Here is a 24,513-nt window from a genome sequence, read left to right as displayed (position 1 = left end):
CAGCCAGGGATTGAACCCGGGCCCTGACAGTGAAAGTGCCAAGTCCTAACCACTGGACCACCAGCGAATTCTCTAGAGTAATTTTTTTAATGCTTGCCATTTATGCCTTCAAAAGCATTAATAGTTTTGAAGGCCAGTGAGCAAAAGATGAACATGCTAAGAGAAAAATAGGCAAAGGACATTATGCCTGAAAATAAAAACAAAATTGATAATTGTGATTCATGAAAAAAGAAACACAACTGATTGCTAAACATTTTTTTTAAGTCCAACCTCACTAGTAATCAAGGAAATGCAAGTTGAAACAGCAGTGTGATTCCATTTTCTGTGTCCAGATTAACACATAATGAAAAAGCTTTGGTGAAAGAAAGGCACAGCGGTTGCTCTCATCCTTCTTCCTTTGACAGTAAAAATAAGAATCGGTACAATCTTTCTGAAAGGTAATTTAGTAACATTTATCAAAAGCCTTAAAAATGCTTATACTTTTGATCTAGAAGTTCATCTGTTAGGAATTTATGCAAAGGAAATAGACATTGTTATTGAAATATTAAAAATAATCTAATTGTTTTACCATTGGGGATTAGCTAAATACAGACTAGCCTTTTAGTAGAATACTGTGCAGTCATTAAAAACAATGTGATAGACAGATATTTAAGACATGGAAGGGGTGAGGTATGTGTGTGTTTAGGGAGAGTTTATATATGATCCAATTTTTGGTAAATAAAAATGTGCATACATTGAAAAAACTAGAAAGATGTTATATATTCTAAAACATTTTTTTCTTTTTGATTAACTATATCTTCTGAGTTTTTTTTATAGTGAACACGAACCTTTTTTTATTAGGGAAAAAAAAAGAAAGTATTAGCAGGAACATTACATGATAGAAGGGAAGCTAACATATATGGAGCATTCCTGGGTCAGGCACTGTACTTGGTGCTATATAAATTCACCTAATTTAACCTCACTGTGGAGGCTCCTGCCTCTTGTCCTACTCCCTCCAGTTCATTCTCACACAGCTATAGGAGTGATTCTTCTAATAGCAAAGATTTGGAACGAAGCACACCAAACTATAAATAGTGGTTACTCTTAGAATTTAGATTAAGGAGATGGCTATAAGGGAAGACTTTCATTTTTCAATTTAATATTTCTATATGATTTGTATTTTTTTAAATGTATATATCTTGAAGTGGGGAGGAAAAGCATGTGTTGCCACGTCACTTCCCTTTTAATCCCTTCAGTGGCTTATCTCATTCCCCACTTTTCTTCCCCTTACACCCTCTACTCCAATTCTACCTTCTTTTTTTTTTTTAATTTTATTTTTTTTGGCTGTGTTGGGTCTTCGTTGCTGCGCGTGGGCTTTCTCTAGTTGCGGCGAGCAGGGAGCTACTCTTTTTTGTTTTGAGGGGTTTTTTTTTTTGCGGTACGCGGGCCTCTCACCGCTGTGGCTTCTCCCGTCACGGAGCACAGGCTCCAGACGCGTGGGCTCAGCGGCCACGGCTCACGGGCCCAGCCGCTCCGGCATGTGGGATCCTCCCGGACCAGGGCATGAACCTGCGCCCGCTGCATTGGCAGGCGGACTCCTATCCACTGTGCCACCAGGGAAGTCCGTGGGGGCTACTCTTTATTGCGGTGCGAGGGATTCTTATTGCAGTGGCTTCTCTTGTTGCAGAGCACAGGCTCTGGGCGCTCGGGCTCAGTAGTTGTGGCTCACGGGCTCTAGAGCACAGGCTCAGTAGTTTTGGCGCATGGGCTTAGTTGCTCTGTGGAATGTGGGATCTTCCTGGACCAGGGATGGAACCTGTGTCCCCTGCATCAGCAGGCGGATTCTTAACCACTGCACCACCAGGGAAATCCCCAATTCTGCTTTCTTCAGGTGAAGCTTTGTGCTCTTTTGCCTCCGATTTGTAAATGCATTGGGTCCTCCCACTTCACCAACCCAGATCTGGCTTCTCAGCCTTCCAAGTCTTTAATACCTTAAATACCACGTCCTCTGGGAGGCCTTTCTTGATCCCCTCCCTTGGTTTCCCACCATACATGGTACTTCTCCCATCTAGCCTTTATCACACTTCGCTGTAATTTTATGCTAATTTGTTGTCCTTCCCAGAAGAGACTGTAAGCTCCTTGAGGGCATGGACACTAACACCTAGAACAGTGACTAGAACATAGTAAGCATTTGATAAGTAATTGATGAATAAACACTTCGTATTTTATAGTCTTGGACACTGAGCCTTAGAGAGCCGTTAGATAACGTGTCCAGAGCCTCTCAGCCAGTAAAGTTTCAGAGCCAGCTTTCCTACCCTTGTCTTTGATGCTCGTAAAGTTCATGTTCTCTCCACTGTACCACTCACATGAGCAGAGGCAGATCCAGTCCCCAAACATGCCTCAGAATCTGAATGTCTACTTCCTGGGCCTTTCCTGTTTTTGACACTTGGTGTCTTTTTGATTTCTTCCAGTGTGGTGCAGGTCCTGCTTGCAGCTGGTGCTGACCCAAACCTCGGGGATGATTTCAGCAGTGTTTACAAGACCGCCAAGGAGCAGGGAATCCATTCTTTAGAAGGTAAGTGTGGGCTACCCTGCTGTTCTGAGATCTCTTCTCCCTGTGGCTTCCAGGCAGCCGTGCTCTGTGCCAGCTCTACCAGCAACTCAGGGTGAGAGCCTGCAAGTCCCTCATCCTCTAGGAACTCATGGAGAGCGCAAAAGGCTTGGAACAGATGCCCTTCACAGTCCCCTCTGGCTCTATAATTTATGTCACTTCAAGTCTTGGGGAATAAAATAGAGGCCCAATTTCATAACCGGGAGGGAGGGGTAGAAGAACCTTTTAACTGGTGTTCTCCCAAAAGTGCCTCAATCTGTGGAGTCTCAGATGAGTGGACAGTGGAGATTTCCATAAAATAATTAAGGCAACTGTGTGGAATGTGGATTTATTCTTCCTCTACTTTCTTCAGACTTACCCTGTCCCAGCCCTACCCCAGAACTAGAAAGCAGCCTCACTGGTTTCCTCAGCCTCAGAAGTCCCTCAACTGTTTTTTTCCCCTCTTCTGTGTGAAATACAATCCTCTCTCTGGACTGGCCCCTCAACTTACTGAATGACCCAGGACAAAGAGTGGACCTTGTCTGTGCTTGTAAAATGGGGTGGTCATCAGTGCCTCCCTGGGGTGTTGTGTGCGTGGTTGCTTGGACTTCTCAGAGGAAGGAGGCGGTGTGCACCTACCAGGGCTTGGTCACGTGTCCGTTGAAGGGTACCTGGGCAAGTTAGTCCGTTATTGCCTCTGGTGAGTTTTTCAAAAGTAGGGTTGAGAAGAGGGCAGGTTGCTTTGACTGCAGACAGAGATGAATATTTTACATTTGAGCTTTGCTTGTCCAGATTGGCTCTGCTGCCCGCCCATTATCCTGGATCACTCACAGAGGCTGAGATTCCCCTCCCTTTCCAGCAGCAGGGCAGATGAGCCGTGGCTACTTTAGGGTTGGCAGTAATGCCAGGAGGACAGACAGCCTTGCTGATTGCCTAATGGTCAGAACATTGACCTGAGGGAAGGTTCAGCAGAGTGAAGCAGTGTGCTCAGCCTTCAGAGCTGTCAGCAAGGCTACCAGGCTGACGTGGGTGTGGTAGCCTAGGGCAGAGGTGTCATTGCTGCCCCAGCAAGATTTCTCAAATCAGCAGCGTGAGAGAAATGTCAAGAGCATCAGAGCATTGCTACCCAGTTGCAGTGTGAAGTTGCCTCCCCCTGCCTCTCCACCTCTGTGAACCTGCTCCTTTTATCAAGCTCACTTGCTGTGACTAGATCCTCCATGGAACCTTTGCTGCAACCTGCCCTCAGCTGCTCTTTTGAATGTTCTCTAAATCTTGGCCCTTTATGTGGTTATTTGAACTCTGATCTGCTCATATGTCTTTTCTTTCCTCGTCAGCTGACAGTTCCATGTTCAGGCCTTGACCTGTGCCTCCTTGGATTCCCCACTGAGCTGGGAGAATCATGTTCACTTTGTTTCCAACAGAGGAGAATTTCATGAGTACCAAACTTGCCCTATATTTGCAGCCTGATGTGTGGGGACTCAGCTTATAGGCTGTCCTCTCCTCACTCAGACATAGCATTGCCACCCTCAGCTCTGTCTTCTGTTCAGGTGCTCTCACCAAAAAGCAAGGAGGAGCATTTGCTGAGAGGGCAGGGCCAGGTAGAAGGGAAGGGATTATTTGAGTGCCTTCTTATCTGTTCTTGGGATCCCAACAGGGTCCAGTAAGCATTTTTTTTTTTTTGGCAGTATGCAGGCCTCTCACTGTTGTGGCCTCTTCCGTTGCGGAGCACAGGCTCCGGACGTGCAGGCCCAGCGGCCATGGCTCACGGGCCCAGCCACTCTGTGGCATGTGGGATCTTCCCGGACCGGGGCACGAGCCCGTGTCCCCTGCATCGGCAGGCGGACTCTCAACCACTGCGCCACCAGGGAAGCCCCAGTAAGCATTTTTGATTTCACAGAATCTCAGAACTGTGAAGCCATCTAATCCAACCTCTGCTGTCACACCAGCCCCCACCCGTGCCTTTCAAGTTTTGTACCTTTGTGTTCTAATAGTTCAGCTTTCCAGGTTGATGCTCATATTCAACATTCTAGATCAGTGGTCAGCAAACTTCTTCTGGAAAGTGCCAGATAGTAAACATTTTAAGCTTTGTGGGCCAGTTGGTCTTAGCTGTGACTACTCAGCTTGGCCACTGTAGCGTAGAACACAATACACAAATGAGAGTGTGTGGATGTGTTCCAGTAAAACTTTATTTACAAATATTGGCAGCAGGCTGGATTTGGCCCATAGGCTATAGTTTGCCAACCATGTTTTAGAAATTTCCTTTTTTTCTTTGTTTCCTTCCTTCCTTCTTCCCTCCCTCCCTCCCTTCCTCCCTCCTTCCCTCCCTTCCTTGCTTCCTTTCCATTTCTTTGCCTGTTTTCATCAACCTCCTCTGAATTTTTTTTAACTTTTGTTAGCCAGCCTATATTCTAGGTAGGTAGACAACAAAAATATTGGAATAGGCTAGCGTATCTCTCATGAAATAAAGATAAAAATATTAACTATCTCTTCTTATTTTATATGATCTGCAAAGTTAGCAAATAGGCTTTCTATGGATTCAGTTACTTATTCAGCAATTATTTTACAAAATTTTATTGATCACATTCCTGTCTAGCAGGCATTGATCTAGGTACTGGTGAGTTAGACAAGATCCCTGCCATCATGTACTTCATGTGCTAGTCTTTGATTAAAATGTTTACAGGACTCTATTAAGTACAGAGCCCTGGAGCTCATGATCAGGACAATTTAGAAGCATTACTCAACAGTCACAGCTGTAGATCCACCAAACTTCATTCTTTTCTAGCCTCCATTTCTTCATCACAAAATTTTAAGAGATTTTCTCTGATTTATTCCTGAAATAAAAACATGTTTAACATTTGTCTTAATTTGTTGCTCAGTAATCCTTTCCCAAAAGGATATTAGGTTATTCTGGCGTGGTTTTGTCTTATCCTTAGCGAACCCATACTGGTACCCAGTAATCACCTAAGTGTTTCAGAACCATTAAAAATAAATTCTAGATTGAAATAATAAATTTTATCAACAATCATTGATAAACTCACTGCTCCATGGCTTGTGAGATCTAACTCTCTCTGTAGCTTTTTCTCTTTTTTGAATTTCAGACTACCTTTGCCGGCCACAGTTTTCTGGCAGCTCAGCTGATTTTCCCTGATGTATCAGTGTGGGTGTACTCTGCTCTCTGACTTCATACGCTCTGCTTTCTGACTCCGGGCCTGGAGAGTGATGGTTCTTTAAAATTGTCTCAGGGTTCTCCTCTCCTTACCAGTCTAAGCCTTTAACTCCTTAAACATATTTTTCTTTCCTTTTTCCATTTAAAGATACCTCATTCATTTATCCATTCAACCAGTATTTATTGATTGCCCACTGTATGCAAGTCACTGTACCCAGCTCGGGGTCATTCTCACTGATGAAGTAGACAGAAACAAAAGAATCCTGTGGTTCTTTTTTTCTTTGGATTGGACTGACTTTTTCATGGGAAGCTACCTGACTTGGGGATGTGTGAGGAGGTTAAGTAGAAGACGAGGTACAAGCCCCTTGTCCAGAGTGTGTCTAGGCAAATTCACAGGAAAGTCACAAGCTCAGCAAAGTTCTTCAAAACACAAGCAAAGCATAAAGTCAGTGCCAAAGTCCATCAAGTTCACTCAATTTCTAATAGATATTTCTGTGGGGTTCAGCCTGTGCTCAGTACTGAAGGGAAGAGTGAGTTGTAGTTTGTGACTTTGGCAAGACCTCCCTAAACCCCCATAATATATCCCTTGTCTACCTTATCAGTATTATGTGAAGATGAAGAGATAAAGTATGTGATGTGTGAATTGTAGAGTACTCTACGGTTGTAATTGCTTATTAGTTTTGTTTATTTATAATTGAGCATGCACTTACTGAGTGTCAGCACTCTGCCAGATGCTGGGAATAAATAAAAATGGATATATATGATCTAGCCCCTCAATATATATGATCTGCTCCCAGTCAAGTAAGAAGACAGACCTGTGAACAGGCACCACAGTGCAGAATGATAAATGCAAAGGTTGATAGATGTACAAAGGATATAGGTAGCACTGGTATAGGTAGTGATGCCCTCTATCTGAAGGCAGACTGATATCTGGGAAGTGTCACAGGGTAAGTGACTTTGAACTGGGTCTTAAGGATGAGTCAGAGACTGCCAGGCAGACTAAGAGGGGTGGACTTTCCAGGTAGAAGGGATAACACATGCAGAGATATGGGATAGGTGACAGCCACTGGAATCATCTGCCACAGTACTGAGAACAGCAAGAAGTAAGACCAGAGAGGGAGGCAGGGTTCTGTGTGGGAAGGACCCTGAAAGGCAATTCTAGGGAGCTCATAGTGTTTTCTGAAGGCCATCAAAGGATTTTAAGTAGGAGAATGCTCAGTTTACATTAGCATTTTAGACGGACCATTCTGATGGGGTGGGGATGAATTGGAGAGGAGAGATTAGCAATGTTTGGGGGATGATGGATCCCTTTGAGAATTGGATGAGAAGTCATGCTCCTCTCCCTCAAAATGCATTTCTCATTTCTGGGGATTTCTAAAAGAAATCTTTGGGAATCGAGAGAATAGGTATTAGAAAAATATTAGGAGGAGGTGGAGTATTCAGTGGAATGTGGGAATTGATGGAAAAGGAGGCACCCATCTGTCACCTCGGGTTCTGCTTTGGGTGAACTGTTAGATGAGTGGGTCTGTAGTTCAAAGAAGTCTGGCAGCATTTGCTTGGTAGTTAAAACAATGAATGTGACTGAAACTGTCTAAGGAAAAGAGTTAAAGGGAAGGGATAGGAGGACAAGTCCTTCACTCAGGGTATCAGCATTTAAGGTGTGGGGAGGAAAGAGGATCCAGGCAAGGAGACCAAAAGGTATCAGAGAAGTTTCTCTCAGAGAGGCTCTATATCCGTTCTGCCTGCTCAGAATGGGCACAGCCTAGAGAGGAAAGAAACCTCTTTGCTGAGACTTAGCTGTCGGTTGCCCCATTTCTAGTGAAACCCTTCTCCTGTTTGACATTTGGCATTGCTCTAGCAAGAAGCCTGCTCAACTGGCACATTACTGTATCTTCAGCTCTTGTCAAGGTTGGTGTTTCTGGGTAGAGAGCAGGTCTGCTGGTGCAGGTGATGTAGGGATGCTTGGCCTTATTGGTCTGACTGTTCTGTCCATTCTCTCCAGTTCTCAGAATGGCATCTTCAGAGGCACAGTGGTATCCTGGAGAAAGGTCAGTCTTCAGTGCCAGGAAGTAATGGGTCCTCTGAGCTCTGTCACCAGCTGTGTGATCTTAAGCAAGTGGCTTAAGGTCCTTGAATTTAGGTTTTCTCATCTGTAACATAGGGATAACAATACCCATCTTAAAGGGTTGTTTGGATGACTAGAAATAAATACATGTAAAGCACAGTAGCATGTGATGAAGAATTTCTGTACAGAGTTGGGTCTTGGATCAGTGTAAGGCAGGAAACCTGCCTTGGAGGTACTGAGCAACTCACCACTCAAGGGGCACTGACAGAGGCTGGCTGTCCGCCCATCAGGGATTTTGTAAAGGGTCATTAGATTATATAGCCTCCAAGGTTCCTGTCAGCCATGTGATTTCTAAGGTTCTAGAAACTTTAGGCTCATCGTCAGAGCAAGTAATGTACTTAGAAGAAGTAGGATTTGAGCTGGACTTTGGACAGTGAAGAGGAGGGGAAAAAAAAGAAAAGATTTTCTTAGCAGGGAGCACAGCTTGAGCAAGGCACTTAGAGGGGACACGTGGAGGGGAGCTTAAGAGATCACGGCTGCTTCTCTACCAACTCACTCCCTAATCTTGACCACATTCCATTCAGTGCCTTGAGCCCCACCCATGCCCACTCTAGGAGAGTTCCACTTGTGGCTGGCTGATGGGTGGTGGGCCCCAATCCTCAGGTGGAGGAGGCAGTAGATTAGACGTAACAGTAAACAAGTCACCCAGTCAGGGATGCTGCTGGCTGCTTGTAAGTAACTGTTATAAACATTGGGTGTCTGGGGCTGTCAGAAATGCAAGTGAGCCCTCTAAGCTCCTCCCACATAGACAATTAAAACAATAAAACATGGCAGAAACGTGGCCAGAGCAGGCTATAAATCAGCTTCTCTTCTCAGCTCCAAGTGGCGGCTGTATAAAGATGAGTTGTGCAGAAGCTGGGTTGGCACAGGGCCCTTCTGGGGGTAGAGGGCCTGGCTTTCCTGGCTGAACCTGCCAAGGCCAACCCCACCAGCCCAGTTGGCCCTCTTCCCACAGCTCCAGGGGCTGCAGGTCCTGACCTGCTCCAGCTGACTTCCCCATCTCTGTGTCTTCAGATGGGGGACAGGATGGTGCAAGCTGGTACATCACAAACCAGTGGACAAGTGCCCTGGAGTTCAGGAGATGGCTAGGAGTCCCCGCCAGCGGTAATGGAACTGCTCTCTATAAAATTTCTCCATCTCCCCAGGACATGCTAAGGAGTAGTCTTACCCTAGCTCATCTGTTCACTATAAGTTAACACCTAGCACCCACTGCATGTCCAGACCTACCCAGGCAAAGCAGAGAGAACCTGCGCCCTTGGAGACAAACTCAAATGGGAGTAATAAGGCTCCCAAGGACCTAAGAATCACCTAGAGAGCTTGTTAAAACACAGATTCCTGCCACACCCCAACTCCCAAGATTCTGATTCAGTATGTCTGGGGTAGGACCTGATATTTTGCATTTCTGCATTTCTAACAGGCTCCCACTCTTGAGTAGATGATCTAGGCTACTTGTGCTTGAACTGCTTTAAAAAAACTCATCTGGACCTTCTCCTCCCTGGAAGAGACCTTTTTTATTGCCACTTTAAGTTTCATTCCTAGAGCGTCTGTGTGTTTAAGCCATGGTATTATGGGTGTACAGAACACTTAGTAGCTATGACACCTGGAACAATTTTCTGTACCTCTCAGAGGCTGCATCTCCTTATTTGTAAAATAAAGGTTATTGGGAGAGTTAGGGGTAGTATATTTATCCCTAGCCTAAAACGTAGAACATAGAAGGAATTCCATTAATGTAAATTTCTGTTTTTATATCATCATCTTTGTCCTCATCATACTCTTATAAAACTTCATTCAGAGTCTCTGTCACAGCCTTCCAAATGCTTTTCAGCGGTAGCAAACTGTTATCTGCAAAGAACCAAACATTATCTCAGAGTCCAAGGAATGGCTTGGCTATCACCTAACTGTGTGACCTTGGGCAGTTCTCTTTAGCTCTCTAAGCCTTGATTTTCTCATCTGTAGAGAATAATACTTTTTATACCATAGGTTTATTATAAAGATCAAATTGAAGTACTTATGAAATATTTGAGAAAATACAAGGTATCATGCACATATGAGGTATCAGCGAGAATGATAATTAATAACAATAAAGATTGACGACATGACCAAGACGGTGTTTGACAAGGGTCCAGTCAGAGGTGCAGATAACAAGGACTATCAGAGCTCAGAGAAGAGAATCTCTGTCTGAAACATCAGGAAGTAAAATGATATTTGAGCCTCAAAGTATAAGAAGGTTTTATGGAAGGGCCTGCAACTAAATGTGAATTGGGTGTGATCAGAGAAGGGGTATGTTATGTCCAAAATATTCAGGGGTGGAAAACAGAAAAAACATATTTCAGGGCAGCAAGTAAACTGGTTAGGGTGAAGCATCTGTACAGCAGAAGATTCATTTTAGAGGGTAATGAGCAGTAAAGGTGCTGCTTTAAAGAGAGTAGGCTGGGGCCAAATCAAGATTCTTGGACCTTATCCTTTAGGCAGAGAGGAGTCTTGAAGGTCCTAGAGGAGAAGGTACTGCAGGAACTGATTCCTTCCAGAGTAGAGAAGCAGGGGGAAGTGGTAATAATAATAGTAAGATGATGATGATGACGATAGCTACAGCAGCAGGTTATGTTTATTGATACTTACTGTGTGCTCACAGCAACCCTGTGATGTAGGCACTAAAGGAAACTGAGGCAGAGAGAGGATGCCAAATGCTAGCAGAACTGTCTCCTGCCCTTGTAGGAACCCAGCAACCATATCAGCTTGTATGTGCCCCACACTTAGCTCAGAACCTCTGACTTGTCCGAAGTCTTGGAAGGCTTGGGGATCTGCCAGGCCAAAAGCTGTTTGGGCAAGCTATTATTTTTAATAATGTCCCTGCCTCTTCCTCATCATTGTCAGAGCCTTGTCACACCTTCAGTGCCAGTGGTTCTACATGTCATTTCTCAGCAGTGTCAGCCACTACAGAGTCACTAGGATGGACAATGCACTGTCTATCCATCAGGCGTTTTGGTCAACTTCAAGATTAAGTGTAGCAGCCAGTTAGGTTAATTGTTTCCATCCTTTTAGCCCTCCAAATCTATATATACATTTAACTAAGAGAGGGAGATAGACTAGTTGACATGTTTTATTAAAAAGAATAAATTCGACACATTTATGAAAATAAGAAAAAAGTGGGATGGGGTGTCAAAGAACTAGTCTTATGATTTTTAACTGATTTACATATTTTGTGTATAAATATTTTTTCATCAAAATTTCCAAATCAGGGATGGGTCCCACACACCACACAAAATATATTAGAGACATTTATATGGATAGCAGGAAGGGAGACAGAGGGCTGAAATTTTCCAGGCACCCAGTGATTGATGGGGGCCGAGGCTCCCCCTGACGCTTTATTGAGTTTCCGATGATTATCTCTCACTGAGACATTTTTTACAGATGACGGTCGAGCTGTCACAATGGACCATGGGGGAAAAAAACCCAACAATAATAACACTTTAATCTTTTTACCGCACTGCTCCCTAGTATCTCAGATTCATCTTCCCTGACGCACGCAGTTCATTATTCTGCCCCTCCCTGGATGGGAAATAAAGGAAAATAAATATATATGTAGACACAGTTACCCACATACATACACACACACAGAGTATATATAAGAGACCACCCCAGAACCAGAGAGGGGCAGAATTTATTGTTCTTTTTGCAAGTGTTGAGGTTTATTAGTAGAGATGCTGGGTTGGCTTGGAATTGGCTATTAATTACAGCATTTTGTATTTGTTTTTTATTGCGGGCTTTTAACATCTTAAAGAAAAGGCAGAGGAGAGGCAAGCAGGTGTAGAGATGGGGAGCACAGAGGGACCAAGTTTAGCCAACCAAGTAGCATGGCTTGCTGAGAGGCAGAGAGGTCAGACTCCTTCCTCTTGTTGCCAGCCCTGCCCAGAGGATCCCTGGACCTGAAAGAATACTGCTTTGGTTAGGATCAGGGTGGGGGCAGGGGAGTAGGAGAAGGTGAGATCAGGGTAATTATAGGACAGATCAAAGGGACTCTAGATACCTGTGAGCATGTTATTCCCCTGAGAGTTAGGAGAGATGGGAAGTAGTGGAAGTTCAAACAGACTGTTGATGGGTCTGTAGATAACAGAGTAAAAGATAACAGAACAAGTAACAGATTCTTAAGAGTTTGCCCAGCTCTTTGATTTTGATGGTGTGCAGGTGAGACATGGGCTCTGGAAAGCTCTACCTGGGTCTGTGGTCAGAGGAGGGTCCTGGACCAGAGAGGATGCTTCTAGGGCCACAGGCAGGGTGAACAACCTATTGTCTTAAGGTTCCAGGCCAACCTTCCTGCTCTTCCATTTCTCTTCCTTGGAGTGAGAGAAGATGGACTTGGGATCCCAATGGGAAGGCTGCCCTTGATGTGTCTCCAATAGAGTAAGTGCTAGCCCAGTCTTCTCTTTAATTCATCAAACCTTTCTGAGCTCCTACTACAGAAAGTGCCAGTGCTCATGCTACACTATGATAAGGTGAGCCAGGGTCCTCTTCTTAAGGAGAAACCTTCCAGTCTATGGGCAGAGAGCATGGTGTTTGTGAGAACCATTTTTAAGCGGGGTCTAACCCTCCAGCCATAGGCCAGCCTAGATGACCGTTCTCTACATGAAGGTTAAAGAGATCTATAAGACACAGTATCTGTCCTTCAAGAACCTGTTTTCTGCTTGGAGAGACAAGCGTAACATCCATTCACTAAAGAAGTATTTATGGAACACCTGCAATGCTCAAGAGTGTATGCATGAAGCAATCTGAGAACACAAAAGACTATGTAAGAGAAAATGTTAACTAATTTGATGTGGACTAGACAGTACTAGAATGCAGAGAGGAAAGGGAGATCAGTGAAAATGAGACTTCTTGAGCTGTAAAGAATGGGTAAAACATAGATAAATAAAAGGAAGAAATAGTGAAGCCATGATATCACACAGAGAAGAGAGTAAAAGCCTTGGAGTTGAACGGACTAGCTCAGTCATTGACTACCAGTATGACCTGAAACAAGCTACATAACCTCTCTAAGTGCCAGCTGCTTCATTTAGTAAATAATAATAATAACAGCCCTATATGATTCTTTCAAGGAAAATAATTGTAAAGTTCCTTGCACAGTGCCTGGCACATAGTAAGTGCTCAGTAAATGGAAGCCATTATTTCCTTATTACTTCAAGAGTTTTATATATATATATATATATATATATATATATATGTATTATATTAATATGTATATAAATATATTTTTAAATTTTTTGCTGCATTGCACGGCACGTGAGATCATAGTTCCTGAACAAGGGATCGAACCCATGCCCCCTGCAGTGGAAGCACAGAGTCTTAACCACTGTACCCCCAGTGGTTTCTGCTTGGAGAGACAAGCGTAACATCCATTCACTAAAGAACTTCACTCTTGGGAAGTCCCCCAAGAGTTATATATTTATGTAAGACTCTTAGTCCTGGGATATTAGCCTTCAGAACTCACCTGTGACCCTTCACTGAGTATGAAATGGGCTCCTTTCAGTGAGCTAGACATATTCTTCAGTATTAGTGTAAGAGGTGATTCTGGCCATGATTAGAGTGGCATCAAGAAGAGGAAAGGGCACAATAATAAATTTATTACCATTTATTGCATCCTTACTACATCAGGCAATGTGCTCAGTCCTTTACATTTTTTAATGTAACAGTTTTATTGAGATTTAATTTACATACTATACAGTTTACTCATTTAAAGTGCATAATTCAGTGGTTTATAGTATATTCACAAGATTTGTGCCACCATCACCACAATCAATTTTAGAACATTTTCATCACCCTGTAAAGAAACCCCATACCCATTATCAATCATTCTCCACATCTCTCAACTCTCCCTAGCTCTAGACAACCACTAATCTACTTTCTGTTTCCATAGGTTTGCCCATTCTGGACACTTCATATAAATAGAATCATACAATATGTGATCTTTTGTGGCTGAATTCTTTTTGACTTAGCATGTTTTCAGGGTTCATTCAAGTTGTAGCATGTATCAATACTTCATTCCTTTTTCTTAGCTGAATAATATTCCATTGATGGCTATACTACATTTAGTTTATCCGTTCATCAATTGAGAGTCATTTCAGTTGTTTCAACTTTTGCTATCATGAATAATGCTGCTGTGAATGTTTGTGTACAAGTTTTTGTGTGAACATAATGTTTTCAGTTTTCTTGGGTTTATATCTAGGAATAGAATTCCTGGGTCATATAGTAACTCTATGTTTAACCTTCTGAGGAACTACCAGGCTTTTCCAAAGAGGCTGCATCATTTTACATTCCCACCAGCCATGTATGAGGGTTCCAGGTTCTCTTCATCCTCACCAACACTTATTATTGCCTGTCTTTTTCACTTTAGCCATCCTAGTGGATATGAAGTGGTATCTCATTGTGGTTTTGATTTGCATTTGATGGCTAATGATGTTGAGCATCTTTTCATGTGCTTTTAGGCCATTGTGTGTCTTCTTTGGAGAAATATCTACTCAGATTCTTTGTCCATTTTTTAATTGGATTTGCCATTGAATCTTGTGAGATAGGTGATGATATCTATCTTGCAGATGAGAAAACAGATTCTCAGAGATGTTAATTTGATCAAAGTCATACAGTGAGTTTTGCTTACCAGTCTGACTGGCTCTGACCTTTATGCTCTTCCTAATACACAGCGCTGCCTACTGAGGATTCATGGTAGGATCACCAGGGTCATCTCATGGAGGGGGGTCTCTCCAGCAGGAAGGGAGGAGTTGGAAGTCTATTTGGAGACATTAGGACCAGGTAGGAGAGCCTCTGAAAGTCAAACAGAGGAATATGGATATATTACAAGTTCCAGGACAGCAGAGGACATGTTAATTTAAAAATCACCATTTCCTAGATGCAGCCATTTCCTGTGCCCTTCACTATATCACATCATTTCAATTTTCACAACAACCCAATTCAAAGATATTAATGCTTCCATTTTACCAGGGAGCAATTTGGAGCTCAGCGGGATGAAATAATTTTCTAGAGTCACCAGGATTAGAATCCAGGTCTTTCCAGCTCAATATTCTGAACTCTTTCCTTTCAGAGATACTTGGTAAAAGATAGATTCTTTTGATGTTATTTGCAGCATTTATAAGATCTTGAGGGCAGAGCCTGTTCATATTGCCATGGCCCAGCCCGTGGAAAGTACGTAACACTTTGCTGGATAAACAAGGAAAAAGACTAGAGTATATGCTATAGAAAGACCTAATTCCAGTTGGATTTTGGCAGGGAGAGGAGGTTTGAGTGAGATATTGGATGTCTCCAGTATCCCAAGACTTGGTGTCCTGGGGGCTTTGCTCTAACTTTCTAAACATGGGCCTTGGGAAGAACATTCTGGCACCTAGACATCCTTGGCTTCCCTAGAGCAGATCAGGCATTTGGAAGTGGGATGGGTTTGGCCAGCCTTGCATCTTTCTTGTGTTCATGACAAGATTAGAATGGGAAGGACCCTCAGAGACCAGACCCTCAGAGACTAGTCCAGTGCTGCTCAGAGTTTTCTGTGAGGAGCAACACAAAGGGCTTTTTCAGCTCTGCATTTCCAGGCCCTGCCTATTGAATCTAAATTGCTGAAGCGAGGGCCCAAGAATCAACTGTTTTGTTTTTTTTTTCTTACAAGTTACCCATGTGATTCTGTTGCCACTAAAGTTTAAGAGCCACTGATGTGAAAAAACTCCTCTACTTTAAAAATAGGGGATCTGAGGGGCTTCCCTGGTGGCGCAGTGGTTGAGAGTCCGCCTGCCAATGCAGGGGACACAGGTTCATGCCCCGGTCCGGGAAGATCCCACATGCTGCGGAGAGGCTGGGCCCGTGAGCCATGGCCGCTGGGCCTGCGCGTCCGGAGCCTGTGCTCCACAACGGGAGAGGCCACAACAGTGAGAGGCCCGTGTACCGCAAAAAAAAAAAAAAATAGGGGATCTGGGACATGGAGGGATTGAGATACATATCAAGTTTAGTGAAAGCCATTTTTGAACCCAGTTCACTTTTCTCTTGGTCTGTTGTTTTTGCTGTTCCCCATGCTGCTTAATTCATCAACAAAAACCACTGCCTGCGCATAGCTTTCAGGATACAGTCCAAACCCCTCTCAGGATCAGGCCTCTGCCTGCCTGGGCAACTTCATCTGTGCCCACTGCTCCACCTGCCTTCACTCAGCATTCCAAGTTTACTGAAGGACTCCCAGTTTCTTGTATGGGCAGGTAATGCAGCCTTCACCCTCTGTCCTTTGCAAGCACCACTTCCTTTCCTGGAACACTCTTCTCTACCTCATCTTCCAGATAGTTTTTCTGGGAGATTCCTCCCCAAGCCACATGACATGTGCCCTGTCTTTGCTGCCATCAGACAGTTTGCGCACATGCCTTTCATAGCACTCACTGTGCTGAGGTGCTCAGTAGTGGTGTGCTCCAGGGCAGGGGGTGAATGAAGGCTCCTGTGTGCTCATTGCTGAAGATACGTGAAATACTGAAGTGATGCTGGGTGAGATACATACAGAAGATGTTATGAACTAGTTTCTGTCATCCATGAGGAAATTAGGGAGTCAGAAGGGAAATTTTAACACAAGAAAGTATTACAGGAGTTGTTATAAGACGATCAATAAGTAAGTGGTAAATGGATACACACAATCAATATGATAGGCATCCAGGGCAGAGCAGGGAGGAAAGGACTTCCTAGAAGAGGAGGCCTTGAATTGGGCTTTAAAGAACAGTTAGGATTTGGAGAGGAAGGAGGATCATCCAGGCTGTGGAAGGAAATAAAGAGCCTTGCCCTCCCCAGAGATGGTCTCTTGGTGACCCAGCACAGAGAGTCTCCCTCTTGCCCCATCCCTTGGCTGAAGATAAACACAAGAGGCAGAGCCAACAGTGCCCGCAGAAGTTGAGGCAGCTTGCCGATGCTGGCAGTAGGAGTAAGGATTTAACGAGGTGGTAGATACACAACACCTTGTGGGGAGGGAGCTGTGAGCCCAGAGGCTTCTTCCTGGAGACTCTTGGTAAGAATTTAGCTTAGTCCCTGAGATTCAAGCCAGGTCCGCTGATGCTGGGGTATGTGAGGCTTGAGCCTGTGGGCCCTGGCGAAGCTGTGCAATATGGACGATGGAGGCAAATGGGCTCAGGACCTAGTCCTGGTCCACCACCAATTAGCAATCCAAGTTGGGCAGGCCATCCAACCTCTTTACCTCTGTCTCCTCTGTTCAATAGAATAATATTTGACCTATCTGTCCTAGGTTGACCTGGGGTGAGGAAACAATTGCATTGAAGCGCTCTCTAAACCATAAAGTGCTGCACAAATGTAAGAGGTTATCCTTGTGTTTGTCAGGTTAGTCCTAAAGGTTCCCTCTCATGGAGACATGCTCATGTTTTTAAAGGCACTGCTACACACTCCATGACATTAGATGGCATAAGTTCCTGGGCGTGGCGGGTAGAGGCTGAGCCTGAGGGAGAGACTTTTAGCTAGGGTTACCTTTCCTCCACACAAGGCAATGATAATAAAGCTTTTGTTATCTGGAGACCACCCATTTTGCCCCACATGCCTTTTTTCAGTCTCCTCCAATAGTCTTAGCAGTATGAGGACAGAAGCCATGTCTGATTCACTTCTGCATCCCCAGTGCCTACCCCAGGGGAGAAAACAGCATTACTAAATGTTTGTGGTAATGTTTTTAAAAATCTGTTATCAGATTTTATTCTCATAATACTTAAATATTTAGTATTCCTTAAATTACTGCTTGTCGTGCCCATTTTACAGATAGAAGAACTTAGTAAGTGGCAGAGCTAAGATTCAGGACTGTGTGACTCCTTTACCTTAAATTACTGTTTCTTATTGTGGGGGGCAGTGGTTTGTTTTGTTTAGTTTAGTTTTGTTCTGCAGTTTCAGCAGTGCTGAGTAGTGGCCAAGCTATAGGAAGGGCTTTGGGGACAACTTTCACCTCTGCTAACTCCTTGGCACTGCTAAGTGCAGGGAATCCTGCAGAGTGTACGTCAGGTGCACACCTGCCTCGGCACTCAGACTGACCCTGGCCACGGCACCGTGCCATAGACTTTGCAACATCAAAAGGCAGAGATGGGAGCAGAAGGATAACAAAGTAATGCTTTGTCATTCTTCCTGTGGCCACAAGGGTGAAGGGACAGGAATGGCTGGCCTGGAGGGGAAGCAGGAGCCTGAGCCCATCTCCCCCTGTGCTGGAGACAGGCTGGTAGATGTCTTTGGGGAGGGGATGGTTCACTGGCTGAGGACCAGCTGTAAACGCCGGGCCTCAAAAGACCACGGTGGTGGCCAGCTGGTGAGCCAGCCTTGGACGAGTCACTTTAGCTTCTGTGGGTTTGCTTCTGCTTTCTCTGTGAGAGCAAGTGAGAACATGAGGGTGCATGCTGCACACACCTCCTTCCCACCTTTAGTCTTTTTTTTTTTTTTGATGGAGAAGAGTATGAGATCTAATGATCTGGGGGTTTCAGCAAGATATCCTGGGTCAGGGCTTCTAAATCTGGGCGATGAGGGGAAAAGAGCTTACTGTTAAGAGCATGAAATGGGCCTAGCTGACCTGGACTGGGTCCTAGCTCCACCGCTGACTGACTGTGGCACCCTGCTGAACTTCAGCTTCCCCATCTATAAAATGGGGAGAGTGAACTTCCACCTCACAGGGTCGTTCTGAAATAAATAAGTAAATGAAGTGCTTTACAGATTGTTATGCACAACCCAGTTCCAAAGAGTGTTCCATGGAACACCAGTACTGCAGGATTTTAACAAGGGTTGGGTGGAAAGAGGCTGTCAGACATAAAACTGCTGAGTAATGCCAAATTAAACAGATGGTTCTTACTCACAACTGTGCCTTTCGGAGGGGAAAAGTGCATGCAGCGTTCCCCAAACCTCTTTTCACAGAGAGAATACACTTTTGGAAGCACAAGACTAGACAGTAAGGATAATAGCCGACATTGACTAAGAGGTACTGTTAGGCCCTGTTCCAAGCCCCTTTAATCACAGTGTCTCATTCAATCCTTACAATATCCCATGAGAGGGCACTGTTATCATCTCTGCGTACAGGTAAAGAAACTTGGCATGGAGAGGTTAGGTGAGTTACCCAAGATTACACAGTCAGTAAATTCAGAACTGGGACCCAAACACAAGTGGTCTGGCTCCAGAGCTCACTTTTTTAACAGCTGCACTCTACTTCCTCTACTAAATACTGCTGGCTGGCATTATTATTATTATTCCAAAAACAAGGTAATATTAGGGCCTTATTTATGTATTAGGTATGCATTTGCTGATTCAACAAGTATTTGTTAAGCACATATTTATGGTCAGACACCATACTGGGCACTGGGATACAACTGTGGGGAAGACAGTCACACTTCCTGTCCTTATTGCGCTTTTGGTCTAGTGGGGAACGTAGTCAAGTAAACAGATGATTGCAATGGAGTGGGTAATAAATACCATAATTGGGAGATGCCTAAAGTGCTAGGGAAGCTCTTGGGAGGAGTAACTACCTCAAACTCAGCAAGAATTACTAGAGGAAATGACTTTTAATCCGAGGCCTAAAAATGAATTGGAGTTAGTCAGTTGAAGGCATGGGAGAGGGGGAAATGTTCCAGGCTGTGGAATAGTATTTGCAAAATCCAAGAGGCAAGAAAGAGCATTAGGAAGGGGATGGTAAGTGATGAGACCTCAGAGGGGAGCAGGGGCCCTCTTCATGGACATTCCTTATTAGCTGGGCTGTGACACTGCCACTCTGCTGATGTTTGTCCCTGAACCAAATAGACCAGCTGTGTCCCTTGAGTTCATCTACTTTTTTATGGTAGGCACCCTGTGTATAGCTCTATCTTGCACTCGTGAAACAGTGTTATAATTTGTCCATTCAGTGGTCTGATTCTTGCATTAGACTGTTAACTTCTTAGAGTCAAGAAGTGTGTCTTATTAGTATATCTCCAGAAGCTACCACCATGCATTGGTGTTCATTAATGATATATTTTGAATGAATGATATATTTCCTTTGTAAAATGGATTATACCCTTCCTGCTTTCTTGAACCAGCTATCACTTTTCGTCAGGTTCATCATTATATCTAGCAGTTAATGTCCTATGTGGCAATTCAGTGGTGCCCTAGGGGCTCTTGAGGCACTGTATTCTGTGGCTTCCTCTTTCAGCTTTATATTGTGCTGTTCTTTTCCCTCCCTGCCGGGTCAGCACTTGATTGTAATCAGTGTACTTGATTCTGAAGACTTCTCCCTAGCCTTCTAGTTTGCTTCTTCTAATCTGCAGTGGGCTGGAAACAAGATCCCTTACCATGATTTGATGAGACTGTTCATGACCAAGAGTTAGTCTCTGAGTTAGATCCTAAAGGGCTCTTATGAGAAAAATGCAGATGCCATTGCACAACGGACTTACACGTTAGCTAATCAGAGGCCTTCTTCCTGTTTTCCCTGCTCCAGGAAAGGTCAGATAACACTCCAGGGGTGGGGGTCATCAGTCAGGAGAGCCTCTGACTGCTACAGAAGAGCTGATGGACCATTGATTCACCAGACCACAAGAAAGTGTGGTCTGTTCCCCAGTTACACACTCCAACAACTTCATTTTGACCAAACATTTGAAATGCTTCCACCTAAGTAAGCTTATCCGGTATTAGCTACAAACCTCAGGCTGATCTCTGTTAGGGCAAGTTCCACAGAGAGTGTGCTGGCACCTTCACTTGAGCAGGGAAAGAAGAGGGAGTAGGAGCCAAGGCTGGGACCAGAACATCTGGGCTCTGGGCTCTGATTCCCTCATTTGCAAAATGAGAGTGACAGCATGCTGTGATGGGGAAAAAGGGTGAGGACTCAGATTAGACCTGGGTTCTAATCCTCACTTAACTACTTATTAGCTCTATGATCTCTGTGCTTTAGCTTTCATCTATAAAATGGGAATTATAATACCTACTATATAAGGTAGTTAAATAGATTGTGTGAAATGACCATGTCAGCCAGAGTAGAGGAAGGTCAGTAAGTGAAATCTATTAGGATTAGGAAAAGGCATGACAGTCTTCTGGCTTTTGGGACTTTAAATAGCAAGTTCAGTTTTGTAGGAGGGGAAAATGCATAGATTCCATTCCAAGACAGCTTGGAAAAGAATGGTTTCAGAATTGTCTGGTGCTTTTGACTACATAGGCAAGGTTATGAATTACACGCCTTTATCCAGTGGGAGGTAGGAGGAGCCTGCCCTCTGCAGGCCCTATGCCCTGGACTCGGGGAGGAGTGGGTACAGGTAGGTAGGACCCAAATTCCTCCTCCAATGAACTAAGCTCAGGAGGGAACATAAGGCAAGAACTCTAATAATTTCTGCATGAGGCAGAAAGAAACCCCATCACCTAAGCAGCATAAGTATCGTTCCACGGGGGCTCGGTTCCCAAGGGAGGGCCCAGAGGTTGGGTGGCCTTCCAAATATTGTCCAGAGTGGGGCCATTCAGGACAAAAAGCATAAGTCATGACTGTCCCAGGTGAACAAGGACATGTGTGGTCACCTAACCTAGAGTGATGCAACTGGTTTTAGGTTCTTTTGTATCAATTTGGAGAGAGAGAGTCACTAATATTAGCACTAGAGTGAGCCTGGGGGTTTTTGGTTCTTTGACACATGAAGTGCTTATTCTTCCTACCTTCAAAACCAATGTTCACAGTACATTTATTAAGGGAAAAAAAGCAGATTACAAAATTGCAATGTAGTAAATTCCAGTTTTGTAGGATATATATGCAGGTATAGCTATACCTATAGATACAGATGTAGATATAGATATCAGAGGACATGTACCAAAATACTAAATGCAGTTTCTCAAGTTGCAGAGATAATGATGCTTTTTCTTCTTTGTACTTTCAAATTTTAACGGCTTTTATAAATTTTAAAAGTTCTTTACGAAATATTAAATACTCACTAGATTGTAGAGTCTTCAGAGCACAGAGGAGGTATGTTACTGTTCTGCTAAGAACAGCCTCTGTCTCTTTCCTGACTTGTCCCATGTCTTTTTTCTTTTCTTTTTTTTTTTTAATTTATTTTTGGCTGCGTTTGGTCTTTGCTGCCGTGCGTGAGCTTTCTCTAGTTGCAGTGAGCGGGGGCTACTCTTCGTTGTGGTGCATGGGCTTCTCATTGCAGTGGCTTCTCCTGTTGCAGAGCACGGGCTCTAGGCGCGCAGGCTTCAGTAGTTGCAGCACGCAGACTCAGTACTCGTGGCTCGCGGGCTCCAGAGCCATGGGCTCAGTAGTTGCAGTGCACGGGCCCAACTGCTCTGCGGCATGTGTGATCTTCCCGGACCAGGGCTCGAACCCGTGTCCCCTGCATTGGTAGGCGGATTCTTAACCACTGTGCCACCAGGGAAGTCCCTTGTCGCGAGTCTTACCCTAGCCTTCTTTTCTTCACCTGGATAACTTCTCTTCACCCTTCAAGACTGTCATCTTTTGAGATCCTCTCCATACCCAAATTGAGCTAAGCTCCCTTCTGGCTTTCTGTATCATCCCGTTATACCTATAATGGCATTTATCTCAATACTGTAAACATCTGTCTACTGTCTGCCTCCTTTGTCAGATTAGGTCAGGGACCATGTCTGATTTATTTCCGTGTCCCCAAGTGAATCCTATCAACATAATGGATGTCAGTAAACATTTGTGGATGGGCTCTGTTTTACCTCCTCTTTCCCAGCACAGATGGCCAGGCACATAGTAGGTGCCATTATATGTTTAGTAAGTAGGTAGATGAGTGAATGAGGGAATTAAAATGCCAAGAGAAAGAAGACGAGGTTGGCAGCTCATGGCATTTGTTGCTAATGGAAGGATTTGTGTTGCTGTCCCTCTAGTCCTGGTCACCCGAGAGGATGACTTCAACAACCGGCTGAACAACCGTGCCAGCTTCAAGGGCTGCACAGCCCTGCACTATGCTGTCCTTGCCGACGACTACCGCACCGTCAGGGAGCTGCTTGGTGGAGGTGAGGTTATGGGTGAATGGGGTGGGGCGGGGGGGCAGGGAAAGAGGGTAAGGACTTAGCAACCTCTCTACCCTGGAAATGCCATGCTTCCCCAGAGCCTTGTTACCCTCTTAGAGCTGGAAATGCCTCGAGGGTGCCTGCACTTCATGAGAGTGGCTGTGTGCATGTGTGATTTGGTCTCATGTGGCTGGAGTGCGTTCTTTGCCTGTGATTGTGTGAGGTACCATGCCATCCTGCCTGTCTGCACATGCTCTGAGAGTTTTCTTGATGGTTGCTCTCCCCCAAAGTGTCCTGTCTTCTTCCCTGTGACCTCCAGAGCAGGGCTGGTGGACCAAGGGGGAGACCCTTCAAATCTCTACTAACCCCAGTCTCAAAGACATCTTCCTTGATCCCACCTCCACCCTAGTCTAAATTAGGCTCCTTCCGTTACTCTGGGTCATGGTACCCTACTCTTTTCTGTCATCGCACTTGTTGCAATCTGGAATTGTTTTTGTGTGTTCAGTAGCCTTTTCTCTAACCTGACTCTGAGCTCCCTGAAAGCAAAGGCAAGAACCATGGCTGATTCATTCCCAGCACCTGGTAAAGTACCTGGCACACAGTAAGCACTCAGTAACTCTTTGTTGAATGATTGAATACCCTTCCTTTAGAGAGCATTGATTTAATTGGAGGGATAATACGTACCATCCCCAGACTCAGGCTAGTCTGGTCCTATCCAGGCCCGCTACAGAGTTACCTGCCACCCTGTCAGATGCCTCCCACACAGTCACTTTCCCTCATCCCACTCCAGCCTCTCCTTGGAATAGGGAGGGAAGCATCTTGCCAGGATGTGTGGTGCCCAGGCCCCAGAGTGAGTAAGGCATTGACTGCCTGTTTATGCCCTCACTTACACTTCTTAAAGGTTTAGGGACCCTCTCTTGGGCCTGGACGCCAGGGTATTCCTTGTCAGTGGTCATTCTTCATAGAACCTGGGAGCTAGAAGGATCCTCAGAAGTCCTCTGGGTTACCCTGATTGCCTGACTTCTCTTCTCCTGGCAGAAACCTCTCCAACAGCTGGCTGACTGGCATTTCCTTGGATTCTCTCAGGGACTCAGGGAATCCTACTTCTTCCCTAGGAGTCCATTCCATTTTAGTTCTTCTCTGACTGGTTGAAATAGATTCTTTTAAATGAGGTGTGATTTTCTTCTCTGTATCTTCTGCCAACCTGTCCTTTGCAGCCAATCACTTTTTCAAAACCCAGTCTTCAACGAAAGTTCTTTAAGTCCCAGAGCCTTTGCCTCCCTGGCCCAACCTCCCCAGATCATTTTCTAGTCCTTGTCATGTGATTGGACTGGAAGGATTTCTCAGTAACCCTCAAATCCTGCCACCTTCCATCAGCCCTAGCCACACTCACTTAAGACTCAGGCCTGGCCCATATCCCCAGCCTACAAGGGACCTACCTGCCCCAGAGCAGCCAGAGTGTGCCTTGATCTGGGGCATGTACATTGTGAGGCGCAGGACTGCTCACAGATGTGGTGACGGCGCCTGGGATGACTGATGCTTTTGGAGCAAGAACTCATTGCTCTCAGAAGCAGAGACTTAGAAAATGTCCCCAAGCAAGACGCTACTCACTTTGTCCTTTGGAAAGCTCTCCGACGAGACATCTGTAGCTAGGAATTGCAGTGTTCACCATGGAGCTTCTCTCTGCCA

At 44.7% G+C, this 24,513-nt stretch overlaps 1 protein-coding gene across 6 annotated transcripts in view; it reads left to right on the top strand.

Moving 5' to 3' along the window:
* CLPB (ClpB family mitochondrial disaggregase) overlaps positions 1 to 24,513 on the top strand; it is a 176,500-nt gene that overhangs the window by 53,665 nt on the left and 98,322 nt on the right. For 5 of the 6 annotated variants that reach the window (XR_016393826.1, XR_016393827.1, XR_016393825.1 and 2 more), the window contains exons 4-5: positions 2,451 to 2,554; positions 22,699 to 22,827. Coding sequence is in view for 3 of the 6 variants with exons in the window: in XM_089915254.1 (XP_089771380.1) it covers positions 2,451 to 2,554; positions 22,699 to 22,827 (233 nt within the window). In the remaining 3 variants the exon portion in view is untranslated. Of the gene's footprint in view, positions 1 to 2,450; positions 2,555 to 8,874; positions 8,965 to 22,698; positions 22,828 to 24,513 lie in introns of all 6 variants that reach the window. The other variant, XM_089915255.1, reaches the window with a different exon arrangement.

The sequence above is a fragment of the Delphinapterus leucas genome, chromosome 7 (genome assembly GCF_059928025.1).
Source record: "Delphinapterus leucas isolate spDelLeu-1000000601 "Yukka" chromosome 7, BTC_Dleu_Yukka2, whole genome shotgun sequence".
In the NCBI taxonomy this organism is placed as follows: Eukaryota; Metazoa; Chordata; class Mammalia; order Artiodactyla; family Monodontidae; genus Delphinapterus; species Delphinapterus leucas.
The sequence above is the reverse complement of the archived record's forward strand: the minus strand, read 5'-3'. Positions and strand labels throughout refer to the sequence as shown.